The sequence below is a fragment of the Poeciliopsis prolifica genome, unplaced genomic scaffold (assembly GCF_027474105.1).
Source record: "Poeciliopsis prolifica strain line A6 unplaced genomic scaffold, Auburn_PproV2 SCAFFOLD001, whole genome shotgun sequence".
In the NCBI taxonomy this organism is placed as follows: Eukaryota; Metazoa; Chordata; class Actinopteri; order Cyprinodontiformes; family Poeciliidae; genus Poeciliopsis; species Poeciliopsis prolifica.
The window spans coordinates 18491538-18516697 of record NW_026562376.1 but is presented as its reverse complement, the minus strand read 5'-3'; the positions used below and the strand labels follow the sequence as shown (position 1 = coordinate 18516697).

Sequence of the window (25160 nt, the reverse complement as noted above, 5' to 3'; positions counted from 1 at the left end):
AAAAGTAGGCCTTCTCCTTCTGCCAGGACCTTTTTTACTGCCCTCATTTTAAGCCTGGGTGATATGGATCTAAAGTTGTATTGCAATAATTTGTGGTAATATTGTGATAACAAAAGTGACAATAAGAATTATGTGTCACTTCTTCTTTAGGTATTTGTATGACTGGTTGGATGACACAGCAATCGCAAATATTGCTCTTGAAACCTATTTGTTATGGGTATGTGTTTATTTACTTGACAAAAACGCATATTTTTGGGGAAATGAAAAAAAAGTATAATTTTTTTAACGGAAACTCATGTGTAAGGACAAGGAAAAACTAAATCTATATTTATGCGTTTATTTCAGTCAGTTTTGGTCCTCCATACATGCTAACACCTTCATTTGGGGCTGCCGGCAGCTAGCTGCTAATGTACCCTTGCTAACTAACTAGCTAGCTAGCTTTAAAACAAACAAAAAAACCTTTCTAAAGAGCACAAAACCGGGTTCACATTTGTCACTATGCTTCATTGTAATACAGCAAGTTCCCCAAACCACTATTCACATGAATAGTTTGTTAAATTTGATCCAAGGTGGCGCTAAAAGGGTCTTTAAAAGACTCGCTACACATAAACCGTTTCTGTATCCTCTGTATCATCGTTTTGCACATTCACATGCATGCACGAGCTGCAGGAATACCTCCACACAATATCGAGGTCAGACTGATAGACGGAGGACCCCCCCCCTCCACCCTGTCCCTCTCCACCGCACAGCCTCCGGCTCGCTCTCTGCGAGCTGTTCAGTCATGTAGAAGCTGCCCCATCTGCCCCAAGAGATGGTGAGAATACAGAGGCAGACAGGAGACACACACACACACGCATTGCATGCATGTGCACAAATGCAAAGCAGGCAGAGGTGGAAGTGAGGAGAGAGGATGCCAGAACAAGAGAAGCATGATGGGGGGCAGTGAGGCAGATTTGTGCAGCGTTGCCCTGAGATACAGGATGTCGTAATAAGGCAATTGGAAGAGAGAGAGAGAGAGTGGAAAAAGAGAGAGAGAGAGAAACTAAGCAAAATGGAAATAGGGGAGGAGTTTGAAGCCTCGAGGAGAAAAACACGAGTTTTCCTGTCTGTGTCACAAGCCGACACCCCTCCGCCCGAGCAGAGAGTGGGACGCTCCGCCTCGCTCCGGGCTCTGTTGTTGTGCAGAGCTGCATGCACTGGGCCTGACTGAGCCGAGCCTGACAGGAAGAGGAGCGACACCTCAAGACAGAGACATGCTGCACACCGAGAGCCGGGAAGCTGTGTCATCATCCGGTCCGACCAGCACCACCGCGGAGGAGAGAGGCCAGGCCAAGGCGGCGGAGAGGACGGGCAGCATCAGTGGAAGCAGGAGAAAGTGACGGGGAGAAAGAGCGGCAAGGTGAAGGAGGAGAAGGGAGGAAGGAAAGGGAGGGAGGAAGGAGGCTGGAGCATGAGGAGGGGCGCCTGACTGACTGACTGACATTGCTGCTGGTTTCAGCTCCAAACACGCACAAGAGGACGCAGACCCAGACAAAACCGGGCTCCATCTCTTCTTCCTCCTCCTTAAAGCAAGAGGATCTAGATAAGGACGACGACGAAGAGGAGGCGGAGAAGGAGAGGAGGCAGTAACCCTCTCCTCTCCTGCACGCAGACACACACAGCAGAGACAGAGGCAGAGAGGAGGACAGCAGAAAAAGGAAAGAAAACCCCAGAAAGGACAGGGAAGGGAGCGCGGCTTTGTGCTCTTCGTTCCGCCGTCTCCTGTGGTCGCTCGGCCGGAGAGCGGCGAACAGGCACCGCTCATGTCCGTGAACTCGGAGAAATCCTCGTCCCCTGAAAGGTAACACCTCTCTCTGCTGATTCTTATCGATCCACTCATCCCCACCCCCCCGTGCATGTATAATAGGTTTTAATTATTATTATTATTATTATTGAGTCTGAACGCTTGCATGTTTTGACTCTAGCTTTCTCTCTGTGTGTCTGCTGGTTTCTTCCATTGTTCGAGAAACAACACTGAGACACAATAATACAGTCCTTCGATGTAGTCTGACAGTAAAATAACATTTACGCATTTCCGAGGCTCTGACGACACCAAACAATGCACCACAGACAAATATATATATGAAAAAATATATATATAAATATATATGTAGTGTCTATGATGGTGGTGCACAGAGTGTCAACACACGTCAACATCAGCTCAGCCAGCAGCAGCAGCAGCAATGCAAGACAACAGCTCACCACATGAAGCCCCAGAATGCATGCTGTTTCTGATCAGCACATATCAGCTTTAAAACTCTTCGGCCAGTCAGATTATGTATGTTCACATGATAAAAGAGCCCATCTTGATGTAGCATGCTCTCACAAGGGCCGCTGTCTGTCTTGTCATCCAGCCCAACACGCATCATGACCATGCTTAAGCCAGAGTGAGGTATAATGGTGTGAAGGAACACCTTGAGTGAGAAAGAATGAAATGTCACCAGGATTTACTCAGAGTAGCATCAAACTGCTTCAAATCAGCAATAATTTCCACTGCTGCCAGAATAATAACACTAGTTCAAATCATGTCAATTAAACAATTTGTTTTTACTTTTATTTTAATACGTGGCCGAAAGCAAAGTTTTAACTTTGAGGAACGGGCAATATGGCCTTAAAATGTCATTTCTTGGTATTCTGTGGTAGTGGTTGTGGAGCGCTTTCTACGAGTTCTTTCACTTCATAAAATCAGAGTATTTATCCGATTGGTTACCTCAATACTCAAGTTTAACCAAGTAGTCATGCCTGCTGCTTACAATCATTTCTATATGAGAATTACATATTGTTGACCTCGTAGCGTAATTGCCTAAATCATTTGTTGGCCAAATTGAGATAACTGCATAATATTGATCTCCTAGCTACATCACCCTGCCTAATTGTCTATATCCTCAGCATGTCAGAACACTGGTCATAGTCTAAAATCAATATTTTTTATGTACTTTTTTTTGTGTCCATATTTTATCCAGGTTTTTTCTTGTTTTCTAACAAAAAATGTTAAAATATGACTAGGGCAATTATGCTAACAATATTTATTAATTCTCTCATGGCAACAATTGCAAAAACAGTGCAAACTGCAGAGGTCACAGTCCCATGCGCACTGTCAGTTTCTCTTGTTTGCAAATATCAAAAATTATTGTTTCATTATCACAATATGTGTTCGAATCAGAAAGGGGGGAAAAAAAGCAGCAAATATGGCTTAAAATTTCTTAAGTTCTATTTGACATACGTATTGTTTTTATAAGGGAAAGTAACATAGTTACTTTATTGTATAAAATGACAATGTGCCTAGAAAACATAATACTGTCTATTTAACAAATTTTGTCAATTTGTCTGACTGTTGGTAGTGATCAGATTTAATATCCGGCTTTTAAAAACGCTCCATTATTAAGTTATCTATTATTATTATTAGTCGTAGGCAGTTGATTAGTCAAGCTACCTGCTCAGGCAGCCATCTTGCAATCCACTACTTATCATGAACTGCTGCTTGTAGTTTGCTAGCCCGGCCATTTCCTTCCTACACAATGCCACTCTATTCTAGTCTCTCTTCACTTCTCAATCTGGGATTTCTCCCATTGAGTTGGATTTCTCCAGGAGAACTTCAACTGGGCCGAAGGTTCAGACCCGCTACAAAGTGAAGTATAGAGCAACGGACTGGTTTGTATCAGACTGGTGATGGGTCCACACCATGAAGTCTGCGCTTTCGAGAAAGAGGTCGATTTGTTTTTCTTGCGAGAGAAAAGTATAGTCGCCTTGTTTCAGCCAGCTGATGGAAACTTTACGGTGAAACATGGGACAGGTGCATGTGCTTTGAGTTTAGTCAATCAATGAACTTCAATTTATGTTGCAGAGGCGGTACCAGCCAACTAGCTAGCTTTTTTTGCATCTCAGATGAGTAAGCGTGAACAGAACTGCACCAGTTCTGTCCTGATGCAGGTCTTAAAAGCCTTAAGTTTGAGTGAAGCCTGCAGAAGCCCTGAAAGAGAAAGTTTTTCTTTCATTTTACAAGCAGATCATTATTTAAAAAAAATACCCTATCTACGTTGCTTAGGACAGCTGCAGAAGCTTTCTGTTTGCTCATCTTCTTGGGTCAGTGGATCTAAAAAAATATGTGATGTGGGCAGAGTTTCCTGACTTTAATTCAACAGGAACCCGTGTTCATTCAGATTTAATCAGGCAAACCTCCGTGTTCCTAAACTGGCGTGCAGAAGGGAACAGAAGGAGCTTCATTTGACGGGTGCTGGAGGGCGAGAACCTGGCAGACCGGATGACTCAGGTAGACGCTGATGCTGCGCCGCGTTTTTACGACCTGAAAGTGCTGCTGCCATCCACACGGCCCTGTGCCAAAGACCCCCAGATTGGCACGCTTCAGCACATACTGCAGTGGGTGCACAGATACGGCAAAAGTAAATGGCACTAACAATACCAAATATGATCACACGGGTGCAGAGGAGAGTGGTACTATGAAGCAGAGTTTAATGTGGCAGAGGGCACATGCCTTCCGTAAAAAGACCATGTGTGGAGGATTAGGACAAAGAAAATAGGATCTCTAATCCTCAGCACTTGCATGTTGGCTGTATGTCAGTTTCTTTGTGGTAATATTTATGGATTTCATCATTCAGCTTACTTAATTCTTCACCTATTGTCTGGCTTTGCGCGATCTGTAATTAAGAATACCGTCGCATGGCAGGCAACAACTAAAGGAGCCACTCTTGTATGCACCACTGCTCCCTTTTTTTAAACTCCAGCTGCACCTCAAATGGCCCCTGCAGTTAGTTCGCATTCGGATTGTCTCTTAGAGAATTTGTGTTTGAATGTGTAATTATATTCACCTCAGTTATAAAATGTTGGTTTGACGAGAAAACTGCCAGCATGTTTACGTTTGGCAAAAGACGTTTTACAGAGAAATAATTTCTGAAGTTTCGAATCACCTTCTGAAAAACTAAAACGGAAATGAACTGTAATCATTTAGGCAATTTAAATGTGATGCTTTATAAGAAAACTATCTTTCTCCTTCTGCTTCTGTGATTTAAAGAAGTATGTGTTTTTATTGAACTTGCTCACATTTTGTCACGTTATGCACACAAACTTGAATCTGTTTTGCAAGAACTTTATGTGACAAACCAAAATCCTCAGTGCAGGAACTGGTATTTTGCTAATATACCGTGTTCCAAATTATGCAAATTGGATTTAAGTGTCATAAAGATTACATTTTTTGTTGTGCTGTTAAATTTATAGATGGTATTGTGTGTCAGGGCTCTTTGAATCACTATAATTAATTTCAGAGAGCTGGTTGATTAGTTTGTCTGATGTGCTCAATTAAAGGAAATCTACTTAAGAAGGATGTTCCACATTATTAATCAGGCCACAGGTTTCAAGCAATATGGGAAAGAGAACATCATCAGATAGTGTAGTGCCGTATGACAAAGTATAAAAATATTAGATATTTGACAAAAATTGAAGCGTTATCATCATACTGTTAAGAGATTTTTGGCTGATTCAGAACAAAGATGGGTTTGTAGAGATAAAGGCATAAAGAGGAAGGTTTCTGTTAGACATTCGTCGGATTAAGATGTCTGTGTAACACCATCTGAAACCTGGACGATGTACTTACAAGCAGACACAAACCGATCCATGCCCAGTTCAACAGAGCTTCGTTTGTGCTGAGGCATGTTTGTCCACAATAGAGTGATGTATGTGAGACTGTGTGTGTGTTAAACCAAATGGATGGGCAAGTTGGGCCCGAAAAGGGCAAGATGTGGCGCAGAGACAAATGCTTTTCAAGCGATCGCATCAGGAAGACGATCCTTGTTGTGTAACCCAGCACTCGAAGCGTGCCGAAGACGGATGGAGGACAAGGTGTGTGTTTGTGAGGGTGTGTGTGTTTGTGAAGGGAATTTTGAAGTGCTTGGCGTAAGCTGCTTCTTTTGACATGCATGTCATTTTAGATTATAACCTCTGCTCCTTGATGGAGGGTTTATGTCCTTTGAAGTGTCTTATACTAAGTACTAAAAGAGAGTTCTGCTAAACATCCGAAGGTCAAAAGTTTGCAGGTTTTGCTGAAAGCGAGGGTGCAGCTCTCGTAGTGTTATTGATGGATTGAGAAGGAGCACTTAATGCTGTTGCTCTGGTGACATTGTGCTCTTAAGCAGCGTGTCAAAACTATGTGAGATATATAGACTACATCCCATCATATTTGGAAATATGATGGGATGTAGTCTATATATCTCATATATAGACTACATCCCATCATATTTGAAAATATGATGGGATGTAGTCTATATATCTCATATAGTTTCAGAATACCGGTGTACAGTACCTTGAAAATATGTTAATAGCCATGGTGTTTGTTTTAGTACTTTTTTTTCATTATAGGAATCTATGCAATAGTGCAACACAAAGTGAATATTTGTGAATTGAAAATAAAAAAAACTGCTAAATGTCCTATTCTGAATTCATTTTTGTTTTACCCAACAAGTAATAAATGAAAGATAAAATATCTTAATAAAACACCATCGAAAATACATGAATAACAAATTTTTATGAATCAGTTATTGGTGTTAAATAAAAAAACAAAACTGACAGCGTTATTGTCAATGTTATTTTTACTATTTTCTCAACTGTTTGTTCCACAAGAAACAATAAATAAACAATAAATATCAGTAAATAAAAAAAATTAGGTGCGTCCTGAAGGAGCCATTTCAAATGTGAATGGTTTTCAGAAACAGTTAAATTTTTTGAGACATGCATGTCATTCTAAGAAGTTATAAATAGTTGGGGGTGCTGTGATGGCGCAGGGGTTAAGCACAACCCACATAGTCCTCGATGCGGCTGTCGCAGGTTCGATTCCCAGCCTGGCAACCTTTGCTGCATGTCTTCCCTCTTGTCTCCCAATAAAGACCACTAGAGCCAATAAAACCTTTGAGATAAAAAGTTATAGTTTATCATAATTTTGATTTGTTATCACAATCATTCCATAAACCACAGAAGAGCTAGCTTGTAGCTCCATGCAGTCTGCCTCCTCTCTGACCTCCATCACCCACACCATGCCCTCAACAACCCATTCCCACGTCTGACTGGAAGCTGATGTGGGAATGGGTTTACTTTCTCTCCTGCTTTCTTGTTTGATTTTTTTCCCTCCCAACTCTGGGTTTGATGAAAAGAACGACGCCGTTAGCATTCCACCTCCTCGCTCCCCCCCTTTGGGGCTTCCAGCGAGATGGCAACGGTAAATAAAAGCGCCTGCGTGTGTTTGCGTCGTCAAAACTTGCTCTGAAGTCTCCCGTCTTTCCAAGCCAGTCTAACCTGTCGCTGCGGCGCAATCCTGTGAATTTCCTCTCTACCTGTTGTAGTCCTGTGGGGTTAATCAGTGATGGGAATCACAGTTGGTGGCAACTGGACGCCGTGTAAGCAACACACGGCGATACCTCTGAGGTGGATTCGAGTGATTGGTGTTTGGGCACCGGAGCTACAGTGTGCCGCCATCCCTCGTTGGGGTGTTGGTGACAACGAGGTCAAAGGTCACACAAGATTAATCGGGTGTGAAAAAATTGATTAAAGAAAATCGGCACAATCCGCTTAAGAAGAGTTATCAGTTCCCTGTTTACGCTGCCTTTTCAAGGTTCTGGCAGGAGGATTATATAGAGCAAAATGTGTTTTATATAAAGAAACGGGATGAAAAAAACCTTTTCTGCTCTACATTTGGTGTCAATCTGTAGACTCAATAGGTTTGCATGCATTTATTTTTATGTATCTCTATTCACTGGTGTTCCAGTTTATAATAGTCTTGGTTATGTTTGGGGTTTTTCTCGAATGTCTTAACCACTTTCCTTTAATCTGAAAGAAAAAGTGGTTCCACTGAAAGGAAAAGTGCTCTATATATTAAAATATATAGAGCAGTTAACATCAATAACAATAAATAAAAGATAAACATAACTTCACTTCTAACTTCCTTGCTGAACCCAGAACGTTGCCAAACAAGTAATGTTGCATTTTTTTGGAAGTGAGCTGCTCTTCTTCCTCCTCCACCAGTTCCACCGCCACCGCTTCAACAATGAAACAATTTGACATTCCCTCCAATTTCTCATCCTCACCATATCTTTCACTATTTAATCTTGTATGTGTGACGGTGAAGAGACACAACAACCCCTAAAATGTGCCACCAATCCTTGTTTTTACCATTCGGTGGTCTATAACCAATATACATCCAAAAAGGACATTATTAGAAAAGAAAAAATAATAATAATTCAAATGAGTGTATGTAAACTTGAAAGCGGTGTACCTCCAGCTTAAAATACATATTCTGAAGGAGAAACATAACATATTTGAATCCCTGTTCTTCCATTTCAGCTCCTCTGATGCGGTGTAGGTATTTAGCATGCAGCTAAGGCCGTTCTCTCTCATTAGTTCACAGCTATCTGCTAATATGCCTGGAATGGACCTTCCACTGTAAGATATACTCGACTGAAACGGGAAAATTGAGAGAGGGCGAGCAAGCAGGGGTAGAGGAGATCGTTTTGGGATGGGAAAAGGGGAAGATGGCACAGCGATCGGCCTGGAAGAGGTTTGGTCCCACTGAGGAATTATTAAGAGATGGGCGATAATGTGGGAAGAGGAAATATCTAAGACCCTCATACAGAGTGGAGAAAAGGAAAGGAGAACCCTCTAGAGAAATGATAGACAGAGATAAAACTCGCAAGAGGGAACGGGAAAACAAGGCAAAGACGAAGAGAGTGAGGGAAGACGGAGGAAGAAGATAGATGGCCCTCTGCAGACCTGCGCAGTGTGGTGGTGGGTAACGCGAGGTCAGCGGCGGACCGGCCAGAACCGATGCTGCAGCAGCGAGGCGGTGGAATGATAATGGCCTGTTTATGTTTGTGGAGAGCTGTTTGTTTGCTTGTGTAGCTTTGCATATGCCTGTGTGTTAAAAGATAACCTATTCTGAAGACACCTCTACACTCAGACTGACAAACAATACAGAAGCATGTACGTCCTCACAGCTGTTATTTCCAACACTAAGCCCTCAGCCCAGTAGAACCAGGTATCCCACCGTTTGCTGCCCTACTGGGTGTTGCATTCATCTGTTGTATCTGAAAACCCTGTTAGACTGATAAACCTCTTACTGCAGTATGCTCCAAAGGGTGTGTGTGCATGTGTGTGAAGTATTTTCTCCCACATTAGCTCAGAGTGGGTGGGGTTTCCTCAGCTATGATTGTGCCAGCTCAACATGCTCTCTCACACCAATTCCTTGTGTTTGACAGCCGTGATGTGGCAGAAACGGACACTTGTGTGTGGCATTTTGTGATATTTAACTCAGTGTTCTCTGATTTTTGCAAACTTTTTTGAAGAGTTATCTTTAAGAGAATCCCAACGCGGCCTTTCTCTGTACATAAAACCAAAACCTGGTCTTGCTGGATGGCAGACAGGGCGTTCCTCAGACATGCTACGTTTTATAGTTCCATGCCGTTGCCAGAAATAAGCTTATCATTATTTCTAAAATGCTATTCCAGGGCATTTTTGCTATTGAACTACAGTTGTTGGGATCTTCATAGTTGTACACAAAGCACAGCAGCTTTGTTCTTGGTTTTGGAGCAACAAGCTCTTCTGACATTTACACACGATTTCTTACTAACTACAAATTCATTTGCAAGTCTGATCTGAGAACAACTAATTTCGAAAAACTGATATAATTCAGCACCACTGTCTGTGCAGCTCGACATTTTTCCAGAAAAATACTTTTGTTTCAATAAAGAAACGTGACTGATTGATTGTAGTAGCTTCATCACAGCTGATATTTGGGTGTTTACAGTATGATCGGCTATTTGCCACAGAACAGTGGAGTTTTAGATCCTGTTATGCTGTTTTTCTGTATTGTTGTGGCTCAGAGGTTTGTTTACTTGAGGCAGCTTTTGGTTCCTAGATTTAACTTTAGTGAGTATGTGCAAACTGAGAATAAACATCTGCTTTTGACACTATGAACCGACTTGTGTTTAAAAAAACCCAAGTGCAGTTGCTGATTTATAAAAGAAACTCTATAGTAATAAATAAAGTGGAAGATTCGGAAGATTAAGACCTAAACAACAACTATAGAGTCTTTAAAAAAAAAAAGGCAATCATGGAAAAAAAACAACAACCCTAAAATAAATCAACACTGCTAAGCCTGTTAGGGACACAAGTAAATCCTGGTGGCCTGCCAGGCTTATAATACACTGCATGGCTGTCTTGACATGCTAACAGCTTAATATCGGGGCAGCAGAGACAATTTTTCACCTCTTTTCATTTTTAAATCCTTCATGCAGGTGATGATGCCTATTGAAACACTTCTGGTAGCATTTCGATACTGAATGTGAAATGCTTGGCGCTTACTTCCATCTTTGTATCTTCAATTGGTAAAGCTGGATCCGCGTTGGTGTATGTAGCTCTGCTGAGACGGTGCGTTTAGCATGTGGGTGTCGCAGCGCCATGTGACTCCTGCTGGAATTTAGAGCCGGGTCCATCTTCTCCGTCCACTGCTGTGGACTGAACCGGAGAGCGGCAGCCGTGTTTTCTGCTCCGCCGTCCTCTTCTCTTCCCTGTCATATGGAGTTAAACTCAAGCTTGGACACCAAGAAGAGATGGGGGCTGGCTCTGTGTGTCCTTCGTCTGCGTCACAGGGCCCTCCGAATCAGGTAGACGTCGAGCTGTCATCAATCCGTGTAGATTCAAGTCAGGACTTGCTTCAGTATTTATATAAAAGGGTTCATTTGCATAGATTAATGCATTTCCTTGAAAAGAATATCCAGTTTAAAGGCTGCAACCATGTTGAAGCTTGTTAAAGGAATAACTTTCTTAATAATTGTTTAAGCATTTGAGACTATCAAGGAAGATGTCCATTCCAGTGGTACAAACTTCATGTTGGCAGATTCGTATGTTTGGCAAACCAGGCTTGTTCTGTCTTGTGATAGGGATGTTAGTGTTTCTAGTTATTTTAAAACTCAAACTGTAAGTATTTACTTTTCCATCCATCATTCATGTCTATCCTTGAGTACTGGTGCCTATCTCTGAGGTTAACGGTCCAGAGGCCTGGTACACCCTGGACAGATCACAAGTTCATCACAATTTTTTCTTGTTGGGTTTTAAAATTTTAGTCTGTAAAATTTGGAATTTATATCTCTAAGTTTAAACAAGGCAGTTTTGAAATGTCATGGCAGGCAGGGTGTAATATTCACTGATAATGATGAAGCATTGTGATGATACTCGTTTATCAATTCAAAATAGATATCTTTATAATTTCATCGCAAACTACATTTATGAAATCTATCCAGCAGAAACCTATTTTTAGCCTTAGCCCAGTAGCACATAGTTGTATATAGGTAGTTATATTTAGGTATGTTGTCACTGCTAACATCCACTTTCTGCAGCAGTGTTTAGTAGGTATAATTTAGAGCCTGCGTATGAAAAGTAATAATAGAGAATCACTTCACTGGATCATCATTTTTCATCTTCAGAAATGACCTGTACGCAATAAAGCCCTATAAGAGTGACGTCAGTATTTTGTCAGTCAAGTTAGTAATTTTATTCTCTAATTAACAAATCCAAGCATTTTTGTGCTTTAAAAAAACAATTCAGATGGAAACAGAAATTAAAAGATCCTCATCATTACTTTGACATTTAAAATGTGTTTTTATTTTTTATTTTTATGTTTTTTTTTTGTTTGTTTTCCAACATTAAACAGTAAAAACATTTTTGTTTCCCAGGTTGTCATGGAAGCGTCACCATGTTTTTTTTCTTTGCACTGGGCAAAAGTTTTTCACTGCTGAACTCTTAAAAAAGCCCTAAGGCAAACCGGGTCTTTACCACATGTTACAGCAAACAGACTGTACACTGTACTGTACAGTCTGTTTGCTGTAGTCCCTGGCAAACCTTTCATTACAGATTTAATCACAAATCACTTCGTCCAAGCAGGTGATGGCATTTATTAGTTGCTATTATAGACTCTGTTTGAAGAAATGGATGTGACATCACAGTGCTTTGACCAAGTCGCGTCCATATATAATAAAAAAATAAAATTAAAAATGCACTCTATAAATCCCAGAACCTGGTTTTTACCAGGTTTTGGGATTTCCACCTGAAGTGTACAAAATACACACAATAGACTGCTTCCTCTTATTTATAAGGGGAAGCCAAATCTCATTCAACTGTGAATACTGTATACACGCATTTCTGTCCTCTCTAATAAGAACAATTAAACATTCTCTAAAATAAAAACATACTACTATAAAAATGAACATTAGCTATATATGTTTAGCATTACTACCAGTGGCAGGGGAAATGGCATAAGCTCAATAAGACTTGTTGACCAGAGCAAGATTTTTGCCTCTGTTGCTTTCAGCAGGAGTTTAAATGCACTCACTGCATGTTCTAATGCAGTGAGTGGACTCGTATCCGCTGGCCTCAACAGCTGGATGTTTCAGCTGCTTTTAAAAACTGAGGGAGTTTGTTAGCATCTAAGTCCAGTTTGAATTATTAGCTAGGGTTGCTAGAAGGCTGCAGGCTACTGAATTTGTGCTTCAGCTTGTTTTTCTGTGTAGCAGTTATCCTAGTATTGCTGCATTTTCAAGTATGCAACATAAAACCAGCTACTTACCTGAAAGCTATTGAACAATACTGCACTGACCCATGAGCTCTGGTCGGTGTGTGTCCAACAGGCTCTTCTGTTGCGCAATTCCTTCATATAAATAGTGTTGCAGAACCGAAAGTGTCCTGGGAAAAAAAGTTGGTCGCTTATGTGTTTACATTCACACCCCTTTTGCTTCTGAAACTTGCTTTGATAACGGCCAGTTATGCAAACATAACAGCACAGAAAATAAACAGAAAAAGAAATCCCATTTAAGAGATTTGTCGCAGAAAAATCTGCTTCAAGCACCAAATATGCATGTCTCAACTGAGCTAGACGGGTTTAACTCAGGTTTGCATATCAGTGGTTATTTGATGTTGTTTTATCTTTCAAAAGAATATGATATAAATTAAAAAATACACAGCTAACTGCATTACAGAAAGAGGCGCCGTGTAGGTGTTCATAATGGCGTTTTACATACTTGCGCATGGCTTATGGCGGATGACCTCAGTAGGTGTGGGCAACTATAACAATAAAACAACTTTGTAGCCGGATTGCTTTACTGCACTGAAATGTGTACATTCAGAATATCGCTGTAGAGAGAGGAGAGGACTGCAAAGTGAAAAAACACAGCTGTTCCCATTATGTGTTAGGACTGTGGTTAATTTCTTCCCTTATTAGAGAGGTAAATCCTGAACAGTAACTTTGAGTATATGACAGATTGTATGTTTTCCAACTTTAATATTCGGTCTTTGTGGCAGTTCATACTAGGATAGATTTTTGCTGGATGTTGCATTTGTGTGTTAGCATCACACCCCTGTGTGAACTGCAGCTAATAATGGATGTACTATATAGCTGAGTCAATATAATGCAGTGAGTGGACTCGTATCCGCTGGCCTCTGCAGCGTTTTCCCAACAATCAATACAGTCTCTGTAAATTGGAGTGACAAACACCCAACTGACTAGCAGCCCCAAGGATAGTGGTCTGTTGGGTCTCCACTTCAAAGCAGTCCTGATCCATCTGTAACCTTTGACCGCGATTATGCTTCATAAATATCTTAAAGTAAGAACGTATGAGAAAAACTCCTGACAGCTGCACAGCATCCAAAACCCAGAGTAAACATGCAAGCCCCCAAACGATTCTAAACAAGTCAACAAAAAACAAATCAAAACTAATGTAACTGAGAAACACTAGCATGGTGCTATCATGAAGAGCGCAATTCTAGAAAGTTTATGGGGTTTAAGAAAAACGTATTCTTGTAAAGCATTTCAATGTTTTGTAAGACGACTTTAGAATAAAATTAGATAAACGTTTTTAGATACATTGCAACATGACATTACGAGCCAAAGATCCCCCTACTACTGTTAATTACCCTTGGTTTTAGCTGTTGTCACCTTAATGTGGTAAATCTTAAATGTATGTGTGAACTGTAAAAGAAAACAGGATGCAGTGCTTTTCTACTAATTGTCAACACTAAGAAAAGTTTTAATTAAAAAAATAGCAAGGGAGAGGGAAGTAGGTCAGTTAAGCTAGCTTGACTTTGACAATTTTAACATGTAGATGTGCTGCAGAATTTGGTGTCTTTTGGGTTAATTTAAAAAACAAAATGAAATCAAATCAATAAAAGGCGACCTACATACCAGCTCTGACCAATCATTAGTAGAGCAGATGTTTAAATTGGCTAATCAACCACCATAATGTTCAGATGATTACTTATTAATAATTACAAAATAAACATCAAGCCTGAAAACATGATACTGTACCAGTCTGAATGTTTGTGTATTTTTTGGTGTTGAATCCTAATTCGCTAGTGCTGTTGTTGTCAGTCAGTTGTTATGGCAACAAGTCTCTGCGTTGCATAGCCAGCAAAGTGAAATAAGAAATAAGTGAAATAAATAAAATAAGAATACGAGTGATTTTGCTGTGCTGTGGCGCACTACTGTAAATTAATAATACCTACATCTCTACGTTTCATTTTGTTATCAGAATTGTTCCGTGGCAGCCATGGGTGGAAAGTAAAAGAACTGGTTTATTGCCCTCCAGTGTTATTTGCAGGCGCTAAATTTGCAGATGTAAACGGTAACATGCAACATGTTTTTGGGAATTAGCTAAACCTGAATACGCTCAATACAAGCTAAATAAGTTGCACGTTAGAAGTTGATCTGCAAGCTTCAGGCTGACAGTCTGCACTACTGCAACTTTTCTTTCTTCTTACGCCTTTGGAATGCATGGGTTGTTGTTGCCTTCTGTCACCGACAGTCTGTCCAAAACCCGTAAGTATAGTATGTGGAATGGGAGGAATCCCGCTAAGCCATGCTGTGCAGCTTACAGACTGCGACGTGGGAGCACAGTGCCGCCTGTGACGTCAGGCTGCATCCTGAAAATAGCTGCGAGATCTTAGTTCTGCAAGCAGACGGGTCCTCTGGAGGAGCGGAGAGAATGACTCAGCTTGTCTTGGCTCACACGGCCAAGATGGAGAGAAAGCAAAGATGCACTGTGAATGAATCAGAGGTATAGATAGGCACCTCCGCCGCATTGGAGATCCGGAGCCGAGGGACCGCCACACTGCTCTCGGAACCCCACGCCTTAATGTGGGGAGTGGAGGACAGGAATACCTGTTACCTTGGTGATAATGAAAGATGTTTAAGGATGAGTCATCGAGTTTGAACTTGAGAGCGATCAGCTGTTCTGCGTGGCTTGTCATCGGTCTGACATGTGTGTCAGAGCGGTGTCTGGTTGTCATTAGCAAGAAGACGTCTTCCTTTCTGCATCTTCATGATGCAGAAAATTTTAGGCCAGAATAAATTGAAGGAAGATGATGTGAGAAGGAGCAAGCTTTATGTACTCGCTGCTTTGTCTGTTGTACAAAAAAAAGAAAAACTTGGAGCAGAAAAAGGTGCTAAATACTCCCATTTGGTACATTTGTTTTCAATTTTAACCATCAAAGTGCGAAATGTTACCAGAGACATTAAGCGATGTAACAAAAACACACTTGAGTAATATTTTAATGGCATAATTGTGTCTCAAACATGCCAATCAAAATTGCTACCAAAAAGACAAAAACCTTAACTTTGATCTTATAGGTCACATGCCCACAAAGACTTCTTGCTGCATGTGTGTTGTGGATGGGTGATCAGTTCATAAGCTGCAAAAAAACCCCAACAAAAAATAACAAAACAAAGGAGACTCCAAGTCCAACACTGTGTAGGCGAAGGAATTCAGAGCCACACGTCATTCTCTTTCATTATAAATGCGTCATCCTCTTCTCCCGAGCCTTTTAGCTGGAAACAAAACAAACACAAACTGGCAAGTCAAAGACCAGACATGTAGACTTCTGGATCCCTCACAACAACAGAATAATTATTATTTGTTTATTAACAGGAAATCTCCTCTTATCAGCATTGACATAGACTATCTCTCTGACCATTACTCTGCTGTCATAAACTTCACCAGACGGCATGACTTAGGTGGTTTTCAGGTGTGAATAATGTACATGATGTCGACATCTTTCCATCAACCTGAACATTTGTCACTCTGGAATGTACTGAGCTAATTTTGCTCAGGAGGAGGAGCGCTTTTCTGTCAGCAAACTACCCAGAAAAACATGCTGGCCTGTTTGTTTTGTCCTTTTTTTTTCTCCTCACTGGGGTTGGAGATACCATTACAGGGCCTGAGCAGAGAGATGGGGAAAACTGCACACAGCCAGACGTACAGAGACTCACGCCGGGGTAAAAGACGTGACGAAGCAGTCTGGACATGTCAATACTCATAAGAAGTTGATGGATGGATGACACATTCTGCGGTAGTTTCCCCTCACGCTGTGTGCCATTTTATTGGCTGAAACCTTCTTGTCTAGACTTGCAATTTACAGCTACATCGACTGAAACCGCGCTTTCGAACGTCGAAGCGAGGAGGATTTATTTCTGGATTACTTGTCGAGGTTTAAGGACTCGGCAACATAAACACTGGCTCAGTCCATTTACATTAGAGCAAAACATGCTTAAAAGTTCACTTGTACACACAGTGTTTCTGAAAGTTCATTGCCAACCCAATAAACTGCTGCTCTACAGTTTCTTCCACAACTAATTTGATGTCGATATAAATCCAGCTGTTCTGCAAACGCCTCAGAGGTTTGATAAGAGAACATTAGTTGACAGCGTCTTAAAGGAGAAAGCAGGTTTCCAGCATGTTTACCTTCTAAGGCAATGTACCAACGTTTCAATTCTGCATTACTCTGTGTGGATACATCCTGGTAGAGATATATTAAATAAGAAAACAAGATAAAACTGCACATTTTATTAAGTATGAAACAAGGTTTCCCCCAGAAAACTTGCTAAGCCCACTGGTTGGGGCCCTCAGGCAGTCAATCATCTGGTGACCAGTCATGTTTTTGAGTGAATTCTTTTTTTTTTTAATTTGACAAGATATTTGACAATATCATTTGGCAATTATGTGTTGTTGGAAGATTAATAGCTGAACACCAACTATAAAGTCTTAAAAATGCAAACATAAAAAAAAACTTAAATAAACAAGCAATGTTAAGCTTGGTGGGGGCCCAAATAAAGCCTGGTGGCCCGCCAGGCTTATAATACACTGCTATACATTGTTTGCAGTTGTAACAAGAAAATGTGAAAAAGCCAAGTGGCAAGAACACTTTTCAAGACAAGAGGATAGCAGTCTTTAAGCTATCTTGATATTCAGGGTGTTTTCTGCCTTGCAGCTATTAATTGTAGGGTTATTTTGTGCTTTTAGCTCACAATGTGAACACATGTGGACCATAATGGGATAAGACCATGAACTCTTGGGCGCTCTGGTAACGTGAAAATTAAAGGGACCTTTAAAAAAAAAAAAAAGAAGAAAATTGACTCTATTAGCTGACGCTTACTCACAATGTCTGTATTTACCTGATGTGTTATTTCTAACCGTTTGACCATGTGATTTTTCAACACAGTTAAATAGACATAGGCATTTATTAGGTTCATAATACATTTCTATGAAACAACCTACCCAGTTACTCAGGTGTCACTCTGACTACTCATATTTTCAAAGAAGAGGTTTAAACCTCTACAAAGTTGCAAACAAAAATGGCAGCATTGATACTAGGAGCAGAACAATGACTGCTCTCTCATATTATCACTTATTTTCCACTCCTTATTAATAAAATGATGTAACCTCATGTGTTGTTTTCTGCATAACGCTTTAGTCGGGAACGGTAACATGGACTTCCGGTTTTAGCGCAATATTTTGTGATGAGAATAAAAGGGATAAAAATTATTCACTTTTTTTCTTTAGGTGACCGTGTCGCGTGACTGCATGACACAACAATTATAGATCCACAAACTGTGCTTGAAAAATTTCCCCATTTGTAACATGCTTCCATAGGGCACCAGTCGCATAAATAAGTGTGATTTATACCACTAATCTGCACACAGCAACTGCATTTAATCATTTTTAAAAATGTATTGATTATCTGATTGAACAAACTATCCCAACAATACCGATCATTTTTTTGGATTATTTTAAACATCATTAATCGGAATTTATTGTAACGATTAATCAAAATTTGTATTGTAAGACATCTGTCACGATGAATGACAAATGATAAACAATACGATAAATAGCCACCCCTTCTATTTCTAAGTAGTGAATCTGCCACTGTGGCTTGTGAGTTGCTCAATTTTACCCAACTTGTCAAAAATCTACCTTCATGTGGTCAGTGTTCATCTTTTGTCTTTCCTGACCTGTTACTGTTTTTTGTTGCGTCCGATCGCGGCGACCCGTTTCCGTATGCAGGTTTTGTATTTGGACTTTTTCTGTGCCTGAATAATCTCTGTTTATTCTCCCCCTCTGGTCTCCGCCTCAGACCTGTGTCTGTGGCTTCTGTTTTCCTGCGATTATCCACATCTCTGTTCGCGTTTTTCCATCTCACCTTTGTGTTTCTCAGCCTTCCAGTGTCTTGTTTGTTTCTGCAGCCGTTTTAAGCTGTTCCCCCGCCGGGTTTTCTTTTCTTCCTGCAACCATGCCTCCTCTGCCCATCTTAAAGAGACTGTTTTAATTCTTCTTACAGCTAAGCTTGGCTTCAGCAAGTTATAGAGGTGAGGGGTAAGTATTAGTAAAGCCAATAGCAGGATGAGTCTCACAAAAGCACTGAGCTTATAGATGTGATGTATGACACTCTACGTGACTGTTTTGGTAAAGAGGGACGGAACATCCTGCTGCAAGGACAGAGATCCTTGACAGCCTGCATGTGTGTGTGTGTGTGTGCGCGCGTGTGTGTGTGTGCGTGTGTGAATGCTTGATAGAGCTGTAAAATCACAATGAAATCTCAATGTCAAGTTATCTCCCTTCTCCGACCCCAAAATCCTGTCTGCATGTGTGCATGCGTCTTCGCATCGTCACAATGTTGAGGTTTTGAGACCTAAACCCATCAGGCCCCCTTTTTTGCTGGTGTTGCCATGGCAACAAACAGATAGGTTGTTGGATCCTGTAGCCACAGATTTTGTGCAGCCTAACAAAGTCCAAAGTGTTTGGTTTCTTGATTCTGTTTTAGGTCTTAGTCCACATTATTTTGCACATTGGCCTTAAATCTACACAAAAAAACTCTGTTTAATATCATTCAAATTATTATTTTATATTAAGAAAAACTCTGACATGACTCACCACCAACTTATTTGTGTTTGCATGTGCACCTGCGGGAAAACGGAGATTTAGGGTCCCGCACATCACAGTCTGTCAAATAACGCATCGACATATCCCATGTGCTTGCTTTGAGACAGTTCCCAATCAACATTGTCTCGTGTTTTATAAAGTTTATATTCTAATGCACTTTTAAAAAAATAGTTCAACCTGAATATCTGTCAACACAAATGTACTCTCGGGTGCCACGTTTAATTCAAAACAGGAAGTCATGGTTGTTTTGACGCAATCTGATTAGCTGACAGGTTTTTGCTTTGCGCTACACTGCCCCCTAGGGCTCTGGCATGTCTAAAACAATGCTGAGGTCTGTACTTGTGCAGATAAAAACTTCTGAAACTGATCACATGTGTCCAATATTGCTTTTTTTTAAAACTATGAGGCAGAAATATTTGTTTTTATACCCAGCTATGTGTGAACAAGGCCTTAGAGATAACTTTGACACCACAGTTAAGATGTGACTGTTCCTTAATCAGAAAATGTTAAGCTGCATTTTGAATGTCACTACCTGAAACTACTTGAAACTTTCCAAACTGATTCTCATAAGCTTTAATCGTTTGATTTTACCATCGTCTGTTTTGTTCTTACTATAAAATGAGCGACCAGTTTTGTGGCTCAAGTTTTGTCTTGTAAATATAAATTTTGCCCACTTTAGATTTCTACCAACTTCTCCAAATCCATCATGTCTCATGACAGGCAGATGTTGAAAGCTCAGAAAGATAAAACGTCAACTTCATGTTCAGTTGTTTTTGCTACATGTCTTGATTTCTCCTCCTGTCTTGCAGCCGAATGAATCGCTATGAAATACAATTTTCTTCCAAATAGCATTTTACATCTCTGGGAATTTATTTTAACCACCTCGCTGATGATGAAAGTCGCTGACTTTGAAGTTTCGTCACTCAGAAAACAAAAACGTCAGTACAACCAAATAGTGCTTCTGTCTGATGGGGTCTCTGATAAAAATGCTTCTTTTTATCGACAGTGTCATCCCTTCTCAATCCCTTGATAGTGTTTAAAAAGCTGATGTCTGAATGAAAGCACGCCTAACTTTGAAATGAGTCATCTGCTCTTAGAGCTCTGTTTACAGTCGTCCTTGTGAGTCATGGCTCGAAACACAAAAACCAAGCAATACAGTTCAGGTTTGCTGAGTTTGGTTTCAATGTTGTGTTCACAGGCCTGAAACCCAGCAGAAAGCCCCGGTTAGTACCCCGCCCCCTCCCCCGCCACCTCCTCCACCTCCACCTGAGCTGGCAGGGCCGACAGAGCCGGAGGAAGAGATCCTGGGCTCTGATGATGAGGAGCAGGAGGACCCAGCAGACTACTGTAAAGGTCAGCGTTACAGACCCTCACGTTCTCGATTTGTCCGTTTGGGACCTCCCTCCCTCCACATCTGTCCCACAGAGCTCGATAATGGCGTGTTTTGTTTTTTATCCCCCCCTCCATTTTGTTCCTTTTCTTTCCTCTCTCTGTTACATCCTGATGAGATTTCCAACAGTGTTATGGAATATGACATTATATAAACATTAGCGTGTCTCAAACAATTCAAGGTTTCTTTGTGCTCCTGCAAGAAAGGAGAAACTGTCGTTTACAATGACAAATTCATTTTATGCGTTTAAGTGTGTTATTTTTTTTTATAAATTGTGCAAAATTCTGTAAAGAATAAACTGAAGTAAGAATTTTCCATGTTAAAATTCTAAATATTTACTCATTATTACTAATCGTTTCTCACTTGTGTCTAGCTTAAAACTCGCAAGTTTTATTTATGTCCATATTTGAAATAAAGAAACATTTAACAAGGGTAAACGCATGTAGCTGAGAATTGAGACATTTGATACTGAATTCTGGATCAGAGCGTAATGCAGTTGCCACTTAAAATAAAAGTAGTGAAAGCAAAATGTCCAGGTTAAATGTAAACTCAAAGATCTTACATATATGTGCTGATTTATCTAGTTAATAGGAGAAAGTTGATAAAAATGTTGCATGCAAGCAGTCAGTTGGAAAAGCAACCAAAAGACACAGTTTGCTTGTAATTTGCCACAGAGGAAAAACCTATATTTGAAAAAAAAGTTCAAGAATTCTTGCAGAATTCAGGAAGATCCTGTAATTTCTGCTCCCATTCTGACCAGTATTAATGTTCAAATGCATATCATATTTTTTCCAATTGAGTCACTGTTAATCTCATGAAAGTGTAACCACACTATCGCAACAAAGGTGTTGAAATGATGTTCTATGGAGACCCACGATAAACTCTGCAAGTCTGTCTGCATTTAGTTTTCAACATGCTCAACCCAAACATTTCACATGAAGCTACTACATATGTATCTTATAAGAAAGTTAATAACTGTTATGCTTAGTCAGCACATTTGAAGTTAAAGAATTTCTTTAATTTGGTTACTTTACCTCAAAAAGAAAGAAAAAGAAAACAAGTCTGAGCTGCAGCTAATTGCTGTGGATACAAAAACGGGGTTAATGTTTTGAGAAAGTAGTTATTTTGTAATTTAATAATGCAATCTGTGAATGGCAGCAGACATTTTGAACTGGTAGACATGTATAAAAATCAGAAAACAGGATATAACTGCACATTTTATTAAGTATGAAACAAGATTTCACCCAGAATAAGGGCGCTAGGGTAGTAATTTATCCAGCGGTCTGTCGTGTTTTTGGGTTAAAAATGTTTAAATTTGACAGAAAATTTGTATATATCACTTGATAATTATGTGTGATTGGAAAATTACCTGAACACCAACTATAAAGTCTTAAAAAATGCAAACATTTTAAAAAGATTTAAATAAATAAGCAATGCTTAGCCTGGTGGGGATACAAGTAAAGTCTGATAGCCTGCCAGGCTTATAATAGAATGTGGGAAACCCTGATGAAACTTTGTGCTCACAAACGTCACTTTGTTGTTTTGCTTCCCCAGAACCATTTGTTATTGTTGTTTTGTTAGTTTTGATTTGTTCTTCCTTAGTTTTTTTTTTCTTTTGGTTGAGGCCATGGAAGTTTGCACAAATCACTCCTTCTTTATAATTAAAGCCTGTTTAATTATAAAGACATTATATTTGTTACTTTTGGACACTAGTTATGAGAAGTAATTGTGGTAACTAAAAAAAGGCATTGTTTTTCCAACTGAGAGCATCTGAAAAGCTCAAATATCTGAACTATGACCTCAAATACCAGAGAAGTCGAGAAGGAGGCTTCATGGAGAGCAGGGAAAAAAAGCCTGTTATCTCAGAGAAGTGCACTTCAAAAGAAAAATGACCAGATATTCAGGTTTCCCAGCTCTAAAACAATATATCTGTCCTTTACGAATTTATTTATTAGTTTAGTAATTATCAGTGTTGCTGAGTTTTGATCAAACGCCATCAACGCTACAAAAGCTTTCTGACTGGACACAGTGAGTTATTTTTCTAAGGAAACAGTCAAACTGTCAGTTTTCACTTTACTAAGACAAGAATTCATCAGAAAAGTGAAATAATAACATTTCTTTTATATACTTTGCTTTCAAATCATTGAAGAAAGAAAAATCTGTTTTTAATTTGGCAACTTCAACACACTGTTTACTTTGCAGCACCTTTTCTACCAGTGTAAAAGTATTTTATGAGTAGAGGCTTTTCTTTTTGAAGCTTTAAACTTAATGACTTTTGTATCCTGTCCTTTTTCTTCACCTTTTGTTGTGACAGCCTGTGGAAATCTCACCATTCATGCAGGCTTTTGAGCTTTCACTCACTGACTCATTTGTCATGCTTAAAATAAACTCTTGTACACAACAAATCATGCTTACACCAGACCATAAATTGATTCATGTTTATATAGTAGTATTAATGGATAATTTTTCAGATTCTGGTCTTGATCAGGGTTTTTGTAATTTCTGCAGATAATATGTAAGAATATAAAAGGAAGTGAAAGTGGTGATTATTTGTATTTTCAGTTTTTGAATCCTAAAGAGGATTTCAGCTCAATGGCATTTCTGCCTGTTTAATTATAAAGACATTATATTTGTTTGTTTAATTGTTTTTTACTTTTTAACTTTTGATACTTTTAGTTTTTATGTCTTTGTATAGTCACATATTTGTTTTAATATTAATTGCCCATTTGAGACCTGAATAAATGTGAAATCTATAATGGATTGATTTGATCAAAGTGCTGGGGAGAAAATATTTAAATTAATGGAAATATGTCTTTACTCCATTATTCCAGAGCTTATTGATGGTGACTGTTATACTGATGCGTTTCAAGCTACAGTTTTACATATTTTTCATATCTGTTGATAGAAAATAATTGTTAATAATAAAGGCACAAAGCGCATCATCAAAACCCTACTACATGTGTTGCTTTTCAGGTGACACATTGCTTTTGTATTAGGATGAAAAGTGTAAATTTAACAATTGATTACATTTTTGCTTTCTTCGCTTTTCTGGACTTAAAGTAGTTATTTGATAGATTGATAGTCTGCTATTATGTCAGTCATTTTAAGTGAAGGATGTTCATCAGCGCAGACAGAGTGTCTGCATAGCATAGTATATGATTGGAAATGTTTCCAGCTGATTTGGCTACCATTCCCGTAAATAGTGATGCATATGTTAGATATGCAGTTAGGGCTAAATAAATTATTCTTACTATTAAACATACACTGCATAAAACCCACATTTTTGCATAAAAAATATTTGATGTAACATCAAACAAATATCTTTAACGTTACGTTTCCGTGTAGCGTGTATCTGTGTTGCGTAGATGCTCCTTAAAGTCCTAGCTTGCCGTTGTGTTAGTATCAGATGCAGCTCTCTGTGTGACCTTCACCTTCCTTGCTTCATCTCTCTTAGGAGGATACCATCCGGTGAAGATCGGGGATTTATTCAACGGAAGGTACCATGTGATCAGGAAGTTGGGATGGGGCCACTTCTCCACAGTATGGCTGTGCTGGGACATACAGTGAGTCTCATGAAACAAACACCTTCACTGCAGCACAATCTGCCCTTTGAGTGTTTCGGGGTTGTTGTTTTTTTTTTGTCTGCACATCCTCTACAAACACAGACGTGACCCAGAAACGGCACTCACTCATAGCGCTGAAGTTGACACATACAGGTGCTGGCTTTGAAGCGCACGTCACACGCACCGCAAGCGCACACCACACATGCACTTGTTGACAGAATCCGGCTCGTCTCCTCACTGACAACTGCAACCAACACCGTCCTGCGCTGGAAACCGAATCTGTCAGCTTGAACTATAACTCTATTTGCCGTGGCAACCAGGCCAGATGGCTGACAGGATCAGCAACCAGGAGCAACTTCTCACTGACTCACAAACTCATTTACTCGGGCCGCTGGTGTTAATGACACTAATGTTGAAAATAAGTTGGGGTTCGGTTACTATTTTGGAACCAAACTCCAACACGGTGTTAGACAAATAAACTGTATCTTTTGTTTTTGTAAATTTAACAGTGGGTTAATTCCTTCGACATACATCCTTTCTTCCAATGTTCTCTTTTATTTTGTCTTCAAAACAAAAAATTAAGATTGCAATTGTGGATCCTGATTTAAATTAGAAAAATTCTGTCATTATATACCGATGCATATAATGTTTATTTTCTTTTGATTTTCTTTCACTGCTTGGAAAAGTATTTTTTTTATTAAAATGGGGTATTACTAAATAAATAAAAACGTCTACTGATATAACATACTTAGAAACATCAGTCTTAGCTTTTCTGAGCTTAAAACTACAGCTATAAATTTTCTATCAGACTCAATAACTGTAAACTATGATCTATAGTTTCCTATAAAAAAAAGCCCAGCAGCTTGTCATCTATGTCTTTTTATTATTACTTTGAGTTGTTGGATTATT

General features: G+C 39.6%; 1 protein-coding gene across 9 annotated transcripts in view; it reads left to right on the top strand.

The window, feature by feature from the left end:
* The window catches only part of srpk2 (SRSF protein kinase 2), a 65530-nt gene that overhangs the window by 16065 nt on the left and 24305 nt on the right, over window positions 1-25160 (top strand). For 8 of the 9 annotated variants that reach the window (XM_055039509.1, XM_055039191.1, XM_055039017.1 and 5 more), the window contains exons 3-4: window positions 20497-20651; window positions 24143-24251. In XM_055039509.1, coding sequence (XP_054895484.1) covers window positions 20497-20651; window positions 24143-24251 — 264 coding nt within the window. Of the gene's footprint in view, window positions 1-929; window positions 1400-1498; window positions 1841-20496; window positions 20652-24142; window positions 24252-25160 lie in introns of those variants that run through there. The other variant, XM_055039271.1, reaches the window with a different exon arrangement.